The sequence below is a fragment of the Felis catus genome, chromosome A2 (assembly GCF_018350175.1).
Source record: "Felis catus isolate Fca126 chromosome A2, F.catus_Fca126_mat1.0, whole genome shotgun sequence".
NCBI lineage: Eukaryota > Metazoa > Chordata > Mammalia > Carnivora > Felidae > Felis > Felis catus.
Window position 1 is genome coordinate 12030658 of NC_058369.1, and position 20324 is coordinate 12050981.

General features: G+C 55.3%; 2 protein-coding genes across 7 annotated transcripts; one reads left to right on the forward strand and one right to left on the reverse strand.

The window, feature by feature from the left end:
* The first annotated feature begins 34 nt into the window (after positions 1 to 34).
* On the forward strand, positions 35 to 11890 carry HSH2D (hematopoietic SH2 domain containing). Of its 4 annotated transcripts, none has more exons than XM_045047621.1 (7): positions 35 to 2775; positions 3405 to 3518; positions 5530 to 5675; positions 7099 to 7188; positions 8210 to 8375; positions 8814 to 8948; positions 11131 to 11890. In XM_045047621.1, the coding sequence occupies exons 3-7, from the start codon at positions 5551 to 5553 to the stop codon at positions 11755 to 11757; spliced, it is 1143 nt and encodes a 380-aa protein (XP_044903556.1). In that variant the 5' UTR covers positions 35 to 2775; positions 3405 to 3518; positions 5530 to 5550; the 3' UTR covers positions 11758 to 11890. The 4 variants fall into 4 exon arrangements, with proteins under 4 accessions (XP_044903556.1, XP_003982099.4, XP_044903558.1 ...); XM_003982050.6 differs by having other exon boundaries at positions 11191 to 11890; XM_045047623.1 differs by lacking the exon at positions 35 to 2775 and adding an exon at positions 2799 to 3222.
* A 1430-nt stretch (positions 11891 to 13320) lies between these two features.
* Positions 13321 to 19553, reverse strand: CIB3 (calcium and integrin binding family member 3). Of its 3 annotated transcripts, none has more exons than XM_045047650.1 (6): positions 18881 to 18963; positions 17307 to 17418; positions 15746 to 15893; positions 14653 to 14848; positions 14286 to 14399; positions 13321 to 13454 (listed from the first exon to the last, which is right to left on the reverse strand). In XM_045047650.1, exons 1-5 carry the CDS (start codon positions 18895 to 18897, stop codon positions 14324 to 14326), a joined length of 549 nt encoding a protein of 182 aa, XP_044903585.1. In that variant the 5' UTR covers positions 18898 to 18963; the 3' UTR covers positions 13321 to 13454; positions 14286 to 14323. The 3 variants fall into 3 exon arrangements, with proteins under 3 accessions (XP_044903585.1, XP_044903588.1, XP_044903592.1); XM_045047657.1 differs by lacking the exons at positions 14286 to 14399; positions 18881 to 18963 and adding exons at positions 19153 to 19187; positions 19392 to 19553 and having other exon boundaries at positions 13327 to 13454; XM_045047653.1 differs by lacking the exon at positions 14286 to 14399.
* Positions 19554 to 20324: the final 771 nt, after the last annotated feature.

Here is a 20324-nt window from a genome sequence, read left to right on the forward strand (position 1 = left end):
TCCCTGCAGGTACGCAGCTGTGGCCAGGTGTTGGGTCCGGGGTCCTCAGGATGCCCGTTAATTTAAAAGACAGGCCTGGGGGCGCCTGGGTGGCTCATCCGGCAAACCGCCCAACCCTTTATTTCGGCTCAGGTCATCATCTCGTGGTTTGTAAGGTCAAGCCCCAGATCAGGCTCTGCACCGATGGCACGGAGCCTGCTTGGGATTCTCACTCTCCCTCTCTCTCTGGATGGCGGATCTCAGCCTGGGATAGACACATGTCACTGAGGGATCGGCTGCTGTCAGCATCGTGCTCATCATCGTTATTATTAGCATCGCTATTTGTTTTGCTCCCCAAGAGCAGAACCCACTTCTGTTTTTCACATCTCGTCTCTTAACGGGGCACAAGTCACATAAATAGCTCACGGCTCTGAGCTGTATTTGCCCCATGATGCTCCATGTCTGCACCTGTTGCCCCCCTCCCCCCCCGCCCCCGCCGAGTCAGGCTGGGGTCCCGGAACCTCCATCCTCCTGCCTTAGACCCGGCCTTTTGCTGAGAGGAGCTTTGATGCAGTGGCAGACAGGGAGAGATGACTCCTCGACTTTCTTCTTTTTTTTTTTAATAACGGCTTTATTGAGATCTAATCCACCCACCGAACCGTCCACCCACCGAAGTGCAATTAAGCGGCTTTCAGCATATTCACAGCGATGTGCCGCCATCCCTGCGGTCCATTTTAACACATTCTCCTCACTCGGTCCCCATGAGCTGTCACTCCCCAGACCCCCTCCTCCAGCCTTCTGGCAACCATTAGTCTTTCTGTCTCTGGATTTGCCTGTTCTGGACACTCCATATAAACGGGATCGTACGCGATGTGGCCTTTTGTGTCTGGCTTCTTTCACTCAGCATAGTTTTCTAGGTCCATCATGTAGCACATGTGAAGACTGCTTTGCACGGCCGAATAATAATCCGTTGAAAGGATGGACCACAGTTTTTTAATCTAGTCATCCGTTGATGGACATCCGGTTATGTCCACTCTTTGGACACCTCAATTGTTGTCTGTTCCACGGGTGTGCCCGGTTTCTTCCTGCCACAGGGCCTTTGCCCTTGCTGTTCCCACTTGTGCAAGCCTGGCCTGCATGTGGACTTGCGCGACAACCGTCTCCCCGTGGACTGTGGGCTCCAGCAGGGCAGGGACAGTGCCTGTCTTGTCTTCTCCATCCTTAGCATCTAGCATGGTGCCCACAGTTGGGGCTCAGCCAATGTTTGTGGAGAGAATGAATTAACAAATAGAATGAAAGCATTGTGGGACGAATAGAACGGTTGAAAACACAGAAAGCTCAGCGTTGGCAGAGCCTGGCTGTCCCACCCCCGCATGTCCCCAGGACTGAGAAGGCACTGTGGTCCCTACCCAGAGAGCCACCCCACATGGGGCCATGGAAGTCCTACTCACCAGCTGGGGCCTCGAGTGAAAAGCCCAGAATGTGGCACAAGAGAGGAAGGGCCTTGGAGTCCCAGCCCCATATCTCGTGGCTGGCTGGTCCTTTCCTAGAAGTCCCTCTAGGGGCCACCTGCCCGTTCACGGTTTTGAGGACTGTGGTCACCAAGGGCTGAGGGTTGATTCTGTTGTGACATGCTCGGGGGAGGCCTTTACTGTGTGTAAGACCACATGCCCCGAGCAGGTCAAGGTAATCAGAATGGAGCCTTCTGTGGTGGGGCCTCAGCTGGCCAGGCTAGAAGTGGCCTGAGACACCCTACGTTTCTGGAGACTGAACTTCGTGCAAATGAGACCCCCATGGCCAGGCTTTTTAAAGTGACAGCGCCTCTAGGACAGGCGCGTGCCCCCCACCCCCACCCCTGGGGCACGGGGTGGGGAGGCCACTGACCCTGGACCAGGGCGATGGGCCCGAGGAGAGGCCCCCAGCTCAGCCCCTTTCTGCCTGAAAGAGAAGGAAGTGGTTTTGCCCATGTGCTGGGGAAGGAGCTGTAGCACACATCCGGGGCTGCCTGACCCGTTCAGCGCTATTTCCTCCACGCAGGGCCCACATTGTGTGTAGGGCTCCCCAGACCGTTGCGGTGTTTTAAAATCAGAAGGAAAAAAAAAAATGAATACAATCATAGTGAGCATATAATAACGAATCCAGCCTGGACTCTCTGGGTCTCAGTGCCAACGCGGTCATAAAATACCATTTTAGAGACGGTGCTTTGTTTCATTACAGAGGACAGCACAATGTGGCCCCAGCCTGTCCAGGCCTGACGCTGCCTCAGAGCCTCCTCCTAGAGCCCTCTCTTTTTGCACCCCTCAAGCAAGTGAACTCCTCTCTGTCCCTAAGTGCCGCTTCCTCCCGATCACCGAAGCCCCCTCTGAGGTTCTTGCAACTCCCGTTCCCCCTTCCAGCAGTCTGTCTGCTCTGAGACATTAGCAATTAATTTCTTATTCTTCATTGCTGGCTAGAGTCTGGAAGCCAGGAGGGTGGGGCTTGCACCTCTTGGGATCACCTCTCTGTCCCCCGAGGATCTGGCACACAGTAGGTGCTCAATAAAGGCTGGTCACGGTCTTCACAGAGCAGGGACCTCCCTCCACCTGCAGCTCAGCAGTTCTGTGGACTGCGGACAGCACTTGCGACCAGGTTTGTCCTGGTCCCGCCCCTGGGGCTCACCTGCTTAAGGAAACAGGAACAGCCTGGGGGCAGCAGCCCCACCCCCGCTGACGTGCAGACCCTGAACCGAAACCCGAGGTTCCTGCAGGCTCCCTGCACAGCGAGAGTGAGAGCCTCGGCTGCCCAGGGGTCTCCCAGGTACGTGCCCGGGTGGGGATCCCTCAGCCAGCCACGTGCTCACTTCTGTGCCTGCCCCCTGCCGGGTGAGCCCGGGACCCCAAGAGCCTCAGCCCCATCCCAGACCTCTAGAAGACAGAGCATGGGGCCCAGGTGGGGCCAGAAGGAGGGACAGGGCTGGCAGAGGCCAGAAAAGCGGGAGGAATTTTCAGTTTCCTTTGAACAATGGAGCCGGAAAAAGGGCTTTCCTGGCAGGGGAACAGCATGGGTGAAGGCGTGGAGGGGAAGAGAGCTTGGTCAGTTTCGAGTAGAGCGAGGATGTCCTTAGGGCTGTAATACGGGGGCAAGGAGATAGGGGAGCCGCAATGCCAGGGTCAGGAGCTTGAAACTTAGTGCAGATTCATTCAGCCCTAGACAGTTATTCCTCAGCAGACACCCTGCCCCCTCGCTGTCCCTGCCCAGCGCCAGGTAGTGCTGGGGACCCAGAAAAATCTGAAAGAAGCTAGCCCTGGGCCCCCCGTCCCTAGAGGCCCTTAATAGGGGGGAGACAGAGCCAGACACAATGCTTTGTGCAAGTCTCAGCCTTGGGGGCGCTCACCTAGGCCTCCTGAGCTAACCACACATATCACCCCTTGCCAAACCAATTACAGCTGGATGGACCCCTGTGGTCATGACCACAAGCTGCACATCAGCAAGAACCCTCTGGAAACTCTGAAGAAAGAAAATCTATTGCTTGCCAGCCCCGGAGCGTACAAGATAAGCAGGTGAGTAGCCAGTAGACAGAAAGCCAGCACACATGTGCCTGGAGCTCTGCTTGTATTGGGGGCGAGGGTGGGGGCCGAGGGTTTCTGGGGCTCACCCCCTATTGGTGAATTTAAAACATAAGAGAATTTAAAGCGTGGGAAGAGAGAGAGGGAGAGAAAGAGAGAGAGAGAAAGAAAGAAAGAAAGAAAGAAAGAAAGAAAGAAAGAAAGAAAGAAAAGAAAGAAAAGAGAAAGAAAGAAAAGAAAGAAAAGAAAGAAAGAAAGAAAGAAAGAAAGAAAGAAAGAAAGAAAGAAAGAAAGAAAGAAAGAAAAGAAAGAAAAGAAAGAAAAGAAGGGAAAATAAAAAGCAACCCAATGACCAGTTACCTAAATCAACCAGGATCTTTAAAATAAAGGAGCCTGGTGGTGGGGACTTGGTGGGGGAAGGGGAGACGGGGAGCATCCTGGCTCTTTATCTAGTTCTGTGGCTGGCAATGTGTTTATCCCAGATAGACTTCATCCAGTTAAAGCCGATGACTTAGCAGTCAAAGCTTAAGTCAGGCACTTGCGGTAGAGAAAGAAAAGCCAACTGTCAAGGCTTCCACTGAACACAGACACTTGAGCTCCAGGAGGCAAAGCTTAGGTAGGAGCAGAGGAGAAAATGGGAGACAGAGAAGGGCGCCAGGGCTTTGACTAAGAGAAGAGACAGGAAAGCTGCCTGGAGGAGGGGATATTTTTGCTGGGTCTTAAAGGATATGTAGGAGTTCTCCCAGGTAGAAAAAAGAACAAACCTATGTACATAACCCCATGCTAGCCATTACTGGATTCATGAATATTTATTATACACATCCAGTGCTTAGTTCTGTACCACCTGTACTTTCCCAGCTAAATATCATGTCCCCAAGCTACAGATGAAAATAAAGGCACAGAGGTGTTAAGTGACTTACCCAAGGTCACACAGCAGCTAAGTTGGGGAGCTGGGGCTTGAGCCCAGGCTATCTGGCTCTGATTCCAGGTTCATTAATTGCTTTGTCACCCTGCTTTATTAAATGCTTTCTTCTTCTGTTTGTTTTTTTTTAATGTTTATTTATTTTTGACAGAGAGAAACAGAGCACAGCAGGGGAGGGGCAAAGAGAGAGGGAGACAAAGAACCCAAAGCAGGCTCCAGGCTCTGAGCCATCAGCACAGAGCCTGATGCGGGGCTCCAATCCACGAACCATGAGCCGAAGTCCAGACACTTAACCGACTGAGCCACCCAGGCACCCCTATTAAATGTTTTCTTAATAGTTCTCTTTAATTTTACTTGTCCCAGAATTCTTTGGGCCTCCCCTTGGAGGGCAGTCTCAGCATCTGTCTTCAGGTAGAAGAAAGTCAATATTGACAGAGTTAGTCAATATGTCCCCACCCTCTGGAAATAGTAACAACGACCTTCTGAAATATTAAAACATTAGATAGGGCCAGGGTGGAGGGGTGGGCCAAGTTAGGGACACGGTTAAGGGTGAGCATAAAGGGTCATGAGCAGACCATCCAGGAGGGCTTGACCCCATTGCTGGTTTTGCATTGATTTGATACTCTTGTAAATCGGTACTATTATTTTTCTCCTTGTCATTGGCTCACAAAGTCCGGTGTTACCTTGAGCTTAAAACTGTCAAGAACTCGGGGCGCCTGAGTGGCTCAGTCAGTTGAGCATCCAACTTCAGCTCGGGTCATGATCTCACAGTCTGTGGGTTCGAGCCCCATGTCGGGCTCTGTGCTGACAGCTCGGAGCCTGGAGCCTGCTTCGGATTCTGTGTCTCCCTCTCTGTCTGCCCCTCCCCTGCTCATGCTCTGTCTCTCTCTGTCTCTGTCAAAAATAAATAAACTTAAAAAAAATTTTTTTTAAAGGAAGAAAGAAAGAAACACAAGCCAGTGTCAAGCCCCTTGCCCTGGCCAGCTAGAGGACTTGTCAAAGGAGGAGGCACCAAGAACTGTAATAGAGCAAAGTATGGGGGGTGGACCAGGCGTGACTCTCTCTTCTCTCTCCTGCTGCCAGGTAACTGCTCCCCAGGAAGCCATGAACGAAGCCGGAAAGCTGCCCCCGCCATTGCCCCCACGACTGGACTGGTTCGTGCAGACGCAGGTGGGCCAGCTGGCCCAAGGAGGGGTCCCTGCATGGTTCCATGGTGCCATCTCGAGAGAGTGAGGACACACCCGTACCTTCTACCCTGCCCTTCACCCTCTTTCCTTGCCTGGGCGGGTTTTCTGCAGGATTCTGGGCTCAGCTCAGCTCCGGGTGTTAAGAGAGTAAAAAAGGAGCCCTCAGGCCCTTGACGCTTGAACCCTGCCTCTTCTGTGGACTCACTGGGTGACCAGGGCAAGTTACTTCCCATCTCTGGACCTCAGCTTTCTCTCCACAAGTGCCCACCACCCCAGCACTGCCAGGCACCTCTCCCCCAAGGCCAGGCATCACCAAGCAATGCTGGCAGGGTGCAGCCTCAGAATCCTTCTTCACACAGGGCCCCCAAACAGCTGCTCTCTCTCAATGCATCAGGGACATGAGCAGCATGTCCACACCGGACAGAGTTCTGGACTTTCCACACTGGGCTGCGTTCTGAGGCCATGAACAAACTCACCTCATTAGTCACCCACTTGGTTCCAAATGAACGGAGAAAAGACTGCGTATGGCCTCCCTTGGCGTGCGGGAAATTGAGAGAACATTGTGAAAGCCACCGAGAGGACGAAGCAGGCATTGTCTCTGAGGTCTGGGGTGTGCCAGTAGGGATACAATGTGAGCCACACGTTGTAATTTTAAAGCTTTTAGTAGCTAGAGCAAAAGAAGTAAAAAGAAACAGGTGGCATTCGTTTTGATCCTATCTTTTATTCCACCCAGTATCATTTCAATAGGAGTACTCAGAACTCATCGATAATTTAGTAAGCACTCCTTTATCTTGTACTAAGTGCTCAAAATCTGGTGTCGTAGGCTGAACGGACATCTTGATTCGGACCAGCCACATTTCAAGTGCTCAGTAGCTACCCATAGTCAGGATTAGCTGGGGTTCATAGGCTCCCCAGCTTGTCCCGTAGAAGGCCACCTTCCTGTCTGTGATCCCCAGATAATAGGAGTAGTAATCATAGCATTTGGTGAGCAATTCTCACGCTCGTGTTCCACGCATTTGATCTGCTCTCCCGTCAGTCCTGGGAGTGAGGGTTTTACTTTCCCCTTGGGGAAGCTGAAGGTCAGAAAGGGACTGATGTCAGGTGCCACACGGCGGATGAGCAGCAGAGCTGGGGTCTGAATTCCAACGCGTCGGAGAACAGGCATTGTCACCTACGACACCTTGATCCACCCAAAGATGCCTTCGTGGGGGTATTTTAGGCATTGGGAAGGCAGGCAGGGGCTGTGGGGGATGGGAGCAAGTCTGTCCTGGGGTCAAGGTCATCAGAGGCCTCCCGCCACAGCTGGGAACACCCCTGCCCCTGAACGTCCCAAGGTCTGAAACAGCTGAGAAGAAAACACGATTTTAGGTTTGTTCAGTACCGGGATGACAGGTGCACCAGGAGTCTGGCCGGTACGCGGGACAGCTGGGTCACAGTCATCTCCCTCCCGCGTGTGTTCTTCCAGGGATGCCGAGAGTTTGCTGGAGTCACAGCCGCTGGGATCTTTTCTCATCAGGGTCAGTCACAGCCACGTGGGCTACACGCTGTCCTACAAGTAAGGCCTGGGCAAGGGACGAGGGAGGGGGCAGGAGGGCTCCCGGGCTTCCTCGGAGGGGGCAAGGGGTGCTTCATGCCACAGCGTCTCAGAGAGCAACTGGTGAAAAGTTCTGGCCAGCTCTGGCTGCAATGTGCAGCTACAGGGCTGGCTGTAACCAGCATATGGAGGCTTGGTGGTAACTGAGCCTGTGTGTCTGAAAACAGGGGCTGCTGGGAGCCCAAGAGTGGCTACTGCCCTCGCCTAACCAGCCCCCCCCCCCGCCCCCATCTACCTGGCAACTCTCTGACTCCACCCAGAGGGACGTGTCAGGGAAACTCAGGGCAGTCCAGCTCCTTAAGGCCTCAAGAGCTGATCTGGCATCTCAGAAGATTCAGCTGCACTGACTACTTTTCAAAAGGATTCTAGGCCAGAGGAATAAAAAATCCAATGGCCCCACAACAGAGTGGCCCACAGGGAGAAAAGCTTAGGGCCTGAGTCACACAGTCAAAGGCTTAGCTGTGTGACCTAGGACGAGTTACTCAACCTATCTGTGCCTCCCTCAAAGTCCTCGTCTCTAATATAGGAATGCTAAAATCAATTCAGAGTCTCGATGCGGAAATTAAATATGATATAGTAAGCACATAGTGGGCCGTTAATAAGTGCATCCATTCATTAACAGAGCATTTATCAAGCACCTGCTGTGTGCCAGGCATACAGCCTTAGCCTGGGGCCTGACTCAAATTGTCATTATTATCATTTCCGTTGATCATGTGACCCTAGCCAGGCATCAAGCTAAGCTTTTGTCTGCAGTAGCTTATTCCACTTTTGTAAGAACCCCGGAGGTTAGCCTTGGTAGCCCCAGGTTATAGATGGGGAAACTGAGGCATGGTGCGGTTAGTCACTTACCGAGTGTCGCATGGCTAAAAAGCACAGAAGGCTAATGGGAGCCTGAACAGCTGGTGCTGGCGGCTCGAGGGCTGGGAGACGGGGACGGAAGGAGGAGGAACGGAATTTCCCAGCCCCAGCAGTGTCTCCGCAGAGCCCAAAGCTGCTGCCGCCACTTCATGGTGAAGCTGTTGGACGATGGGAGCTTCATGATCCCTGGGGAGGAGAGGGTCCATGCCTCACTGCACGCCCTGGTCACCTTCCACCAGCAGCGGCCTATGCGGCCACACGGGGACCTGCTGACACAGCCCTGTGGGCAGGTGAGGGTTGTGACCCCCGCGGGTCATAGCCGCCCCCGCCCCCTGCTGGGGCCAAGCCCCCAGATTCATTCCCACTCATCCCATCCAGCCTCTTGTGTTTCTGTCACTCTCGTGGTCCCTGTCCTCCCACGGCCCCACCCCTCCTGCCTTGTACCCCGCCCGCACCCCCCCCCCCAGGTCCCCAAGCTAATTTTTCCAAGGGCTCATGTGCGGGTGGCGAGGGGTATAACCTTGGCTGATCTATAGGAAAAGAGTATTTCCCTATAAGGCTTATGGCGGGGGTAGAGGGGTCTAGCCCTCAAAAGCCAGCGTGGGAGGGGCATGCTTCCTGACCAGGGCCGTGGGCAAGGCAGCTCCTGAGGCCACCACCCCCAGTTTGTCCGGGACCACCACGTCCCCCTCCTTGGGGCGGAGCTGCAAGTCCCCTCTGCCCCGCAGAAGGATCCAGAGAACGTGGATTATGAGGATCTCTTCCTTTACTCCTATGCATTGACTGAGGAAGTCACCAGCCCCACCCATGGCCCCAGCAAACATCAGAACCCTTCCTCCTGTTCCACGGTTGCACCTGAGGAGGTATGTGACAGAAAGCTGGCATCTCTCACACGGGAGGGGCAGGAGCAGCGGTGGCCAACAGCTACCAGAGGAGACTTTCTAGAACGACAATTAGATCCTATAGCTCCAACTAAAGAAGCTTCCGGTGATTTTGCAGGACCCTGCAACTAAAATCCTGGCCCAGTTCCAGCCCCTCTGCTATCCTTTCTGCTGTTCAGACACATCAAGCTAACCTCGGGGACTTTGCATGTGCTGGTCCCACCCCAAGACCTTTGCACATGTTGGTGGCACCCACCCCAGGGCCTTTGCACATGCTGTGTGCACTCTGCCCCCAGATTTCCTATGCCCGGCTTCTTTCTTCAATTCCTCAAGTGTCTCCCTCCCCAGCTCCAGGCTGAAAGTAATCCTCTCTGCATTTGCCATCCCATCACCCTGTTTACGCACTGCAGAGCACTCCTCCCGATATACAACGTCTTGTTTATTTGTTGGCTTTCATGTTTCCTGTCTGCCTTCCCTATCAGACCGTGAGCTCTGAGAGACCTGGGAATCTGTCTGGCTAGCTTATCCACCTTGTCTCGTGCACATGCCTAAGTGCTCCACTAATGAATCTGTGGAGTAGGTGAAGGAATAAATGAACGAATCCCATCTCCTCAGGGCTGGTTGGACCCTCAGGAGCCCCTAACCCCCCACACAGCAGGGAAATTCCAGCAGCAGTGGAAATCAAACAGGCCAGTGCAATGAACATCAGCGGGTGTGGGGCTAAAGTGTGAAGGGAGCAGTCAGGGAAGACCTCCCAGAGGAGATGGCCTAGGGCTGGGACATGCAGGATAAGGAGGAGTCAGCCACACACAGAGATGCAGGGAGGGTGTTTCAGGCAGGGAAGAGAGCACATGCAAAGGTCCTGAGGCTCTGTATGTTTGGAAAACAAAAGAACAACAAAAGCCAGTGTGCGGATGGAGTGCGGTGAGTGCAGAGGAGGTCACCGGGAAGTAAGGGGCCAGGATCAGGAGGAGACAATCACGCAGGACCTCGGGGCCAGGGTGAGGACATGGGGTTCTTCTATTCCAGGTGTGCAGGGGGACCCGCCATGGGAGAGCCTGTGGCTGCCAGCTGCAGAAGGGGGTGCCTGGGGGCAATGGTAGAGGTGGCAGGAAGGAGGCAGGGACTGTCCAGGTGGGAGGGACCGGGAAAAGATCTCTAGGGGTGGAACAAGAAGATATTTGGGACATTTTGGAAGGGAGCTTGCCGATGGCTTGGAGGGGGAGGGGGAGGAGAAGCTGGACGTTGTCGTGGTTTGAGTCCCTGGGCCCTCCATTGTTTGGGAGGTGATCCCAGGAAGGACCACAGGGGGAGCCAATGAAGGGCGTCTTAGCGAACAGGTTCCCCTGTAGGCAACCAGGGCTCAGTCTCCCGGGGAAGTCTGGGACCCTGCGTGGAACTGGGCACTTCAGTTATCCCACCCTAGGGGTGAGGAGCTGGGGTATTGATCCCCCAGCTTCCAGTAGCCACTGGTCAAGCGCTGTTCCTGGGAGAGTTTAATTCTCTGGCACTTGTGGCCTGCCGGTGTGGCCAAGGAATGACCCCAAGCAGAGTCCCCACTGCTGGCATTTGGGAGCGGAGCTGGGGGCGCCTGCGTGCCCAGGGCAGAGGGATACGGATGCGGCATTGTCGGCCATCTGCCACAAACGTCACCTGGTTTTGGCCTGAACAGCCGGGTAGATCAGGGGTCAGCAAACTAGGGCCCGAGGACCACATCTGGCCAGTTTCCGTATGGCCCTGCGTCCCGGTGGCCCATGAGCTGAGCGTGGCTTTCATGTTTTCGAAGAGTGTTGAAACAATTAAAACTAAAAGTAATATCTCATGCGATATTGTTTCGTGAAAGTCGGACGAAAGCCAAATTTCCACGTCCCTACGGTTTTCCTGGAGCGGGGGCACACGTTCTGGTCGATGTGCTATCCCTGGCCGCTTTGCTCCGCGACAGCAGAGCTGGGGAATGAGACAGAGGCCGTATGACCAACGAACCTGGAAACGTTTGCCCTCTGGCCCCTTATGACAAAAGTTTGCCAATCCCTGGAGGGGGGGGGGGGGATAGTGAAGCTGGTTATGGGGATGGGAGAGATGGGGCGTGGGGTCAGGCTTGGGTTCACCTGGGGTCCTTCTCAGCCCCAAGATGCCTGAGTGGGACCCGTGTCCCAACCTCCAGGGCAGATTCAGAGGTTTGGCGGGCAGGATGGCCCCAGGTCTCACCTGCGCTTGGTTTCAGACCTCAGGAAGGCCCATCCTGCTCCATCGGCCAAAGGGAAGGAGGCCATCGGCAAAGACAAGCAGAGACCCCAAGGAGGAGGCCACTTCCTCCTGCCCCCCGAAAGCCCCCCTTGAGGAGGCCTGCCAGAAACTCTGGAGAAACTTCAGGATGCTCCCCGAGACGGGCAAGAGGTTCCAGCAGCAGCTGAAATCCCACTCGGCACCTGTGAACTTGTCGTCGCTCCGGAATGCTGGGCCACCGGCACTGGCACACAGCTCAGGGGCCAGGCCAGGTGACACACACTGGGAAGACGACGTCTCCACAGCCCGCTTTGCGGCCACGTCCCTCACAAGTCCCGCACAGTCCCAGGATCTGAGAGATGGAGGTGACCCCTCCGGGAAGGCCTCAAGATTGGCCAGCGGGAGCAAGGTGACCCCGAGGGTCAGGAGTTGGCACCGAGTGGTAATGAGGGCCCTGTCCTCAAAAGCATCCAAACCGGAGACAGAAGGGTTGGCAGAAGCCCAGAGGGACTGGCTCCCTGAAGAGTACCTCACGCCGCCACCCTTTGCCCCTGGGTACTGTTAGAGCTTTGCCCTGGCTCTGGGACCCTTGCTGCCAGGGGCTGCTCACACCGGACCCCTGGTTGTCTGCCCACCAGCCCGCAGGAACCTGAAAAATGTAATAAAGACATTGCTTGGGTCCGGCCCTGCCGTTGCCAGTGGGGTGACCTGGTTACTCGAATAGTAATTATCAGTTACAGCAAGGGGCACAGTAGGTGCCAAGTTCATGATTTCTTTTATACCCCCAAGCAGACCCAGCAGGTAGGCTCATGCTGCACACTTTAAAGAGGAGACTAAGGGTCCGAGAGGAGGAGAGGCGCGGCCAAGGTCACCCAGCTACAGGGTGTCAGCGTCTGGATTGGAAAGCTGGTCAGGTGGCGCCCTTTCCCCACGTCCCCTGCGTGTGGCTCAATTCCAAGTACGTCCTCGTCTGTAAATGGAGCTGCTCACTCCCTCCTCCTGGGGTTCCCTGCCGATGAAGGAGGTGAGACTTGCAGAGGGCTTGGCCCACGGTGCACACCCCAACATCGACATCAGCTCCAGGGGAAGCTTACGAGCCTCTTTCCTTTAAAGGAGGAGAGGAAGCCCGGGGTTGTGGCTCGTGGCGAGCTCTGGAGGAAGTCCCAGGTCACAGGGCTGTGTGACCTCTGGCAAGTCACTAGACCTCTCTGGGCCTGCGGGCTCATCTGGAAAATGGGGAGAGGCGCAAGCAGTCCCTCGTTCTCAGGATGAAGCAGCAGGATGCACAAGAAAGCTGAGACTTCGGCTCACGGAAGGTGCTTAGTAGGTGGAGGTTGGAGAGTGGGAGTGGGGTCTAGAAATGATGCATGTGGAAGGTCCCTGGGGGCGAGTCTCGATTGCAGGAATGAGCACTCTTTGGACTGACTGGGGCTATCGATGGGGCCCCAGGGCGACCACAAGTGGAGTGAGTGTGGGGCTTCTCAAATCTGCAAAGCGTAGGTGTCTGGGATCTGGGCACAGGTGGGCCTGGGTTCAAGGCTGCCTTTGCAGACAACTTGAGGTGTGGCCTTGGGCAGATCACTCTGTTCCCTGAATGAAGGGTGACTGCTTCTCGGTCAGCCCCGCTGGGATGTCATAGGCAGCCGGTGCAATGGCAGAGAGACAGGTGCCTCGTAAACTGTAAAGTACAGTGCCAGCCTCAGTGAATGACGTTGCTGCCATTTCCCCCCCCCCCCCCCCCCCCCCCCCCGCCGAGGCCTCCTCTGGCAGTTCTAATCAGCAAGGAGTTAAAGCTTTGGTCCCCTTGAGAAACTCCAGGACTGGGGGGGGGGGAGGGGACTTGAGAGGTTGGGGGAAGGGGTCCACGTTGGGCAGCCCTGGGGTGAGATCGCGTGGACCTGACCTCCACATCTGGTCTCTGTCCACCGAGACTCATGACTACCCGGCACTTCCGGCCCTCACAGCGGACAGAGAGCTAGAAGTCAGTCCCTTTCCTGTGTAAATGGGGAGATCGAGGCCCACAGAGGGCGTAGCCACACCTGGGAGCCCACACAGTGAGGGCAGAGGTGAGATCTCAGGCTTCCTGTCTCCCATCCGGCAGGTTTAAGGTGCAAAATACATCCTCCAAGCAGATGTGACTCAGTGCCATGTGTTTATTCCCAGAACCCAGGGAGGCCGGATTCCACAGTGGAGTGATGGGTCACGCCAGCCTCCTCTGACCCGGCTTCTCCACGGTGCCCTCAGATGCGGATGTGGAAGGTGCTGGGTGCAAAGAGATATAGGGTCAGTGTCATCAGGCGAAGGGTTACCCTCCCTCATCGTTCCCCCAGACTCTCCCCGGCCGGGGGTCCCTGAGATAGGCAAGGAGCCATGGAAGGGGGGAGACGGATCCTCTCAAAAACCCCAGGCCGTGCCCCCCCCCACCCCCAGCTCCCACAGGGGCTGAAAGCATATCTCTTTGGATCAGTTTACATCCCGGCTCCGCCCCAGACTTGCTATGGGACTCTGAGTGAGTGGCTGTGCCTTCCTGGGCTTCAGTTTACCCCTCCGTAAAATGGGGATAATAGCCATCCCTCCCGCATGGGGCTGTAATGAGGGCTAAGGGGGCGAATGCACAGGGAGCTGTCACACAGGGGTACCGTCCGTGGTAGGGCTCATTCAGGTGCCATTATCCGCCTCTCCGCTAAGAGACCAAGCGCGCTTCTCCAGGTAGAGGAAGGGGGCCCTCTGCGCACGTAAGGACACCGCCCATAATAACAGCCGCAACAGCAACCACAGCACACATTGAGCACCTGCTGTGTTCCAGGCACGGCTCTCAAATCTTTCCCTGCGCTGACTCAGGGGTCAGCCAACTTCTTCTGTCAAGAGCCACATAGGTGATATTTCCAGCTCTGCGCAACGGCTCGGCTGGGTCTCGTAGTTAGAAAGCGGCCGGAGACGGTACGTACACATTCAGGCGTGGCTGTGTGCCAATAACACCCTTGATGGACACGGAAATTGGAACTTCCTATCCAGGTCATGTGTCACGCGGTATTACTATTCCTTAATCTTTCCCCCGCCATTGAAAACATGTAAAAGCCATTCTTAGCTCACGGGAGGTACAAAAACAGGTGGCTGGCCGTCCCCTGTATTCACTCGCTCTCAGCCCTCCGGTGGGGGGCTTTGATTCCGCCCAGGACTGCCAAGCACAGTTGTACCCTCTGCCCACTGCAAAATGTTCAGAAAAGTGAGGGTTGAAGACCAGCCATGTTCCATTCACCCAAAGAGCTGCGTCCGCCCACGGGGTGTGCCCAAGGGGTCCCGATTATCCCCATTTTAAAGATGCAGGGACTGAGGCCAGGGAGGCTGGGAATGCTCTCTAAGATGACAGATGGACGAATGGAGGAACTTTCACAAACGGGGTCTGGGCTCTAGTTCTGTAAGAGCCCCTCTCAGACGTGGAAATCGCCAGGGAGGTCACCTGAGGAAGTCGGGTGCCCGCAGGATCATGTTCTGGAAGTCTTCCAGGGAGAGCCGCCCATCGTGATCCCCGTCGGCCTCGCCCAGCACCTTCTCACACACCAGGCTCACCTCCTCGGCGCTCAGCTCCCCCCGCGTCAGCTTGGTCACCGTCTGCTCCAGGTCCCACGCACAGATGTAGCCATCGTCGTTGAAGTCTGTGCCGCAGGATGGACAGGGATGTAGGGTGGGGGCTCATCTGGTGGCAGGCCTCTTGTCCCCACGTTACAGAGGAGGAAACTGAGGCAGCGGAGGGAACCCAGGACCCTGGGGCAATAGCTGGAGTCTTGCTTTAGAATATTGGGCAGGGACCTGCTTGGAGGCCATTCATTCACTCAACAAGTATTGAGGGAGTGCCTCCTATGTTCTAGGCACTGTGATAAATTTCCCTCCAACCAACAAGCTTTTATTGAGCACCTACTATGTGCCGGGCGTGCGAGACAGATGGGGAAGAAAACAGTTACGGCTGTGGCCCTTGGGTCTCATCAGAGAGAAGTCAGTAAGAAACGAACAACAGATCACAGGGGCGCCTGGTGGGCTCCGTCAGTTAAGCGGTCGATTCTTGATCTTGGCTCAGGTCCTGATCTCACGGTTCGTGAGACTGAGCCCCACAGCGGGCTCTACGCTGACAGTGCAGAGTCGGCTTGGGACTCTCCCTCCCCCTCACTCTTTGCCCCTCTCCCACTGTCTCTCTCTCTCCAAATAAATAAATACAATTTAAAAAAAGAAGAGAAATGAACAGATTATGAACAAGAAGTTAAGAAGCACTGCTTCATGCTGAGAGAGAAATAGGATGTGGGGCAGAGGCTGCTTTTGACCTAGACTTCAAGGTAAGAAAGAGTCAAGGGAAAGGTGTTCCAGGCAGAGGGAACAGCAGAGGCAAAGGCCCAGAGGGAGACCAGTTTGGCGTGAGGTCAGCAGGTACCAAGGTGGGCCAGGACGGGGCCATACACGGCCTCGAAGCCCTGTGGCGGCAGGCAGAGCCCCCGGCTGGAGCCCTGGTCTGTTCCCACTCCCCACCCCCACGCTCCACCACCCCCGGGCCCTGCACGCACCATAAATTTTGAAAGCATAGTAGGCTTTGAGGTCACGGGGAGCCATTTCGCTCATCACGGAAAACATGTCCAGGAAGTTGTCCAAGGTCATGTGGCCGTCCCCATCGTCAGAGAACACCTGGGCAATCCTCTGGCGGAATGGGTTGTCCTGGGGACAGGAAGCAGGGTGGCCATCCTTGACCAGGGTCTCAGGGCCCCAGGTGGAATCGCTCTCAGCACACACCTTCCTGAAACCTGCAAGTACCTCCCCACCAAGACTTCCTCCCTCTCACGGACCCAGGAGAGGACTTCAGGCAACTCTTCTCTCTGCCCCTGAGGTCTGCGTGGCCTTGACCACCCTTCCGGCTCCAGACACAGCCACATGACCCGAGTGAGGCCAATCAGAGATCACCATCCACTAGGAGACCCTGATTGGCTCTGGAGTAGGCAGGGTGACCCAAGCTGGCCAATCAGAGGCTGCCCTGGGATGTTTTCTGAAAGACGGGGATGGAGGTCCCTGCCTTCTGTTGGTTGCAGAGCTGACGGGAGGAAATCTGCGACCACTGGGGCTTCCCTCACTATCTCAAGAGGGTAAGCTGCCTGAGACTGAAGCCTCTTCCTGGAGGCACTGAGAGATGGAAGGAGATTCCTGAGCATGTTGAGACCCTGGTTCCAGCCATACCTGGTGCCAGCTCTACCCCTAGAGTTTTTGCTCACGTGATCCAATAGATTTTGTCCTTTATTTTTTAATTTTTTTAACGTTTATTTATTTTTGAGACAGAGAGAGACAAAGCATGAATGGGGGAGGGGCAGAGAGAGGGAGACACAGAATCCGAAACAGGCTCCAGGCTCTGAGCTGTCAGCACAGAGCCCAACACGGGGCTTGAACTCACAAATCGCGAGATCATGACCTGCGCCGAAGTCGGACGTTTAACCGACTGAGCCACCCAGGCGCCCCGTCCTTTTTTTTTTTTTTTTAAAGTTTATTTATTTATTTTTGAGAGAGAGAGTACAGTGGGGGAGAGGCAAAGAAAGAGAAGGAGAGAGAGAATCCCAAGCAGGCTCCACACTGCCGGTGCAAAGCCCAGCTTGGGGCTCGAACTCACAGACTGTGAAATCATGACCTGAGCAGAAGTCCGACCCCTAACCGACGGAGCCACCCAGGCACCCCAAGATTTTGTCTTTCTTGAATGAGGTTTCTGTCCCTTGTGATAAGATCCTCTCTATTCAGTCACTCACCCCACGAGTCCCCTTCAGCATCACAAACTATGTGACAAACATCCAACTGAGAAGAACCTACGTCTTTAATGGCTCCTGCTATGCAAAGCAGGACGGACATCCCCTGAGTCCCCGCCACGCTGTAGGCCCCGTGCCACACCCTTTACCTGCCTCATCTCATTTCATCGTTCCGACAACCCAGGTTCTGAATCCTGTCTCTCTCACATCCTAGCTGTGTGACGCTGACCAAGTGTCTTAACCTCTCTGAACCTCAGTTTCTCCATCTGCAAAATGCATCCGCTTCGTAGGAGTGCGGCAGGGGACCTGCTATTTTTCCCCCGCCTGCCCCCTGGCCTCGGCGTACCTTCAGCTCAGGCATGCTGCCGATGAGCTCGTAGGGCACCTTCACATCAGGACAGCTGGTATAGTCGAGGGGGACGAGCTGGGGAGCCAGGTCCTGGTAGCGATAGAAAAGCCTGGTGTGGGGAGGGAAACATCGGCAAGGGCTGGGAGAGGGGCTGGGGAGGACGTGTCCCTTCCGTCTCACTCGTGCACCTGCCCACTACCCACTGGAGGACCCTGGGTCCCCAAGACTCATCCGCTCTGAGCCCAGTCCTCAAGCACACAGAGCCGAACACAGGCACTTCTACCCGCTGGGGACAGGGCCACAGTGGAGAGAGGGCCCCAGAGCTAGGGGAGACTGGAGTGGGGACGCTGACACTGGGCTTTGAAGAACGCGTAGGGGCTCATTCCTAGGCAGAGGGGGATGGCAAGAGGGACAGCGCATCAGGCATTCAGAGAACCTGAGCGAGTCTATGAATCTCTGGACATCATCACATGGTCGGCAAGACTCTGCCTCTAAAGACCCCCGTCCTCACATTTTCCTTCTCTGCCTCCATAACGGGAGGGTCTCCTAAACGGGGCAGAGCCGAGACAAAAGGCCAATATTCAAGGTGGTTTTTTTTTGTTTTTTTTTTTTAATGCGTGAAAGGCATTTTGCAAAACAGCAAATGCCACCCGCACTGCCTGGATTGTGAGGCCAGCTCTCCACTCCAATGTCCTCACCTGCTGACGCCCTGCCTCCACTGGGGGCGCCACGAGCAGCAGCCTTGAGGAGACCATCCTTGATGAGCCAGAGGCCCCCAAGCTGCTAGGGTTTGTTTCCGGGGGGGAGACAGGAGCCCCTGGGTCATATGATGGCTAGGAACTCAAGGAGGGGGTATCTGGAGCGTCCGTTCCCTGTCTGGGTCCCCTCAAGGAACAGCCCGGGTTTGGGTTTCTGCATGGCCTCGAACATTCCGCTTTCACCTCTGAGCCCCAGTTATTCTGCTGACAAACAAGAAGCTTAGGGCAGGCGAGACGCCAGCCCTCACACCCCTCGCAGCTCTGCCCGTCTTGCAGAGCTGGAGTGGGCCGCCCCCGTGCGAGCCTCAGTTTCCCCATGGGTAATCTGATCGTGATGGCCAGGGTGACCCTGCGAGCTGTCCTCACCCAGACAATGGGGCTCACTGGTGAAAGGTGTGCCCATCAATAATGGATATCTGGTGCCCACACAATTGGGGCCTTGGCCCCGATCACTCTGTATCTGAACCCCGGCCGGCTAGGGTTTCACCGCTCCGAGTTCATGGGTTGGGGCCTCTGGACAATGGCTCCATGGGCTGAGCGGTCATGTGGGGTACCCACCAACCCGTCTCGTTCACGCCAGGGAAACTCAGCAGCCTCAGGCCACCCCCCCCCCCCCACACACACCCTTACATTGATTGACCTTCACAGCCCAGAGCCGACTCTGGACTCTGCCCCCAGGTTCCCAACCTCCAGTGCCAGGCTCTTCACCCTGGCCTCAGCGGGATCTTTCTAACGCGCCTTCTGACATCTTTCTAGCATCTTTCTGACATGCTGATTCGTACCAGCCCCTGCCCCCCACCCCTGCTCACATACCTTCCGTGGCTCCCCATCACCCTTGGGAAAAGCCCAAGCTTAACAGCCTAGAGGCAGTATGTGACAGTACGTGACAAGGCAGCCTAGTGACAGTATGACAAGATGTGGCTTCTCAGCCTCCCCATCCCCGCCTCCACCCACGGACCACGGCTGCAATCCCTCCCTTCACGCTTTAACCACCATAAAGCACCCCATTCCGCCCAATTACAAATATCACCCAGCAACGGATAGAAAGTTATTTCCAGGTCTTCCTCCCTTTCCCCCAGACTGACCTCATGATTTCCTTTCTTGTGAAGAAGGTGCAGTCCTGCGGAGAGAGATATTGGCTTGGCCCAGAGCCTGCCTCGGGGGCCCCCTTCCTGTCCCTCCCACTGCACCCCCTCTCTGCACGCCGATCTGTACCAGGAACCCTTGCCGACCGCACACCCAAGACAGATGATGCTGTCCCCATTCCTCAGGCCAAGAAATCAAGGCTGCCAAACCTGCCGAGGGCCCAGCGCATCACCCCTACCTGATATGCTTCCAGCTGCTCATGAGTGAAGACTGTCTGCTTGTTGCCCATGGTGAAGGCCGCTGCCAGGGCTCTGGAACAAGCTCCCGAAGCCCCTGGTCTCCTCGGGGCCACACGGGTTGCCAGGCTGCTGCACATCAGCGTCTGGGCAAATCTCCCTGCCCTGGCTGTCACCTGCCCACCCGCCCCATCACCCCCAGCCTGGGGGAGATCAAGTTACAGCCCAGCTCTCTGGGCAACAGCCTGAGTATGTCCATGGCCACCAGGACGAGAAGGACTGTGTAGGAGGTCACAGAGGAGCAGAGCACGTCTGCCCCCACTGGGTGAGGCTGGGGGCATGGGACGCCTTCCAGAGACAGGCAGCCTGATGGAAAGACTGCAGGCACACCCCAGCTCAAATACTAGCTCTCCACCCACTAGTTGTGTAGCCTTGGACAAGTCACCTGACCTCTCTAAGCCTCGTTTGTAAGAGGGGAGATGTATCAGTACCTAACTCATAGAGTCATTCTGAAGATCTAATATCATTAACGCAATCAAAACAATTTCTTTTGACCATTGGTTAGAAGCCAGTTTTAGGCACTGGGAGCATAATTGGGTGAGCAAGCTAAATGAGGTCCCAAGATGTGCTTGGAGATGATGATGATGATGATGATGATGATGATGTTATGGCTCAAGAAGAGTGATCCAAGGTGTAAGTTTGAGAAACAATTGGTTAAATAATACCAAAGAGAATTCTTTCTTTGCCGGACTTGTCAGAGCCCTTAGTATGCTAATAATCACCATGCATCCTCAACGGGTAAATACAACATAGCAGCTGCCAACCTTATTGGGACCCAGAGTCATCTTGGGCAGAACACCTGGGAGTCAAAAGCCCTTCGCCTGGTGCTCCATGCTCTTCTTGCTCTGGGTCTCGCCTGTCTCTCCGCTTTCTTC

Bases quoted from the DNA above. Each gene is read 5' to 3' on its own strand.
- HSH2D (XM_045047621.1), top strand. From the start codon at position 5,551: ATGAACGAAGCCGGAAAGCTGCCCCCGCCATTGCCCCCACGACTGGAC. The intron at 5,676-7,098 runs GTGAGGACACAC...GTGTTCTTCCAG, and splicing joins CATGGTGCCATCTCGAGAGA to GGATGCCGAGAGTTTGCTGG. The intron at 7,189-8,209 runs GTAAGGCCTGGG...GTGTCTCCGCAG, and splicing joins GGCTACACGCTGTCCTACAA to AGCCCAAAGCTGCTGCCGCC.
- CIB3 (XM_045047657.1), bottom strand. From the start codon at position 19,529: ATGTGCAGCAGCCTGGCAACCCGTGTGGCCCCGAGGAGACCAGGGGCT. The intron at 19,188-19,391 runs GTAGGGGTGATG...CTCTCTCCGCAG, and splicing joins AGCAGCTGGAAGCATATCAG to GACTGCACCTTCTTCACAAG. The intron at 14,849-15,745 runs GTGCGTGCAGGG...CCTGCGGCACAG, and splicing joins CTATGCTTTCAAAATTTATG to ACTTCAACGACGATGGCTAC.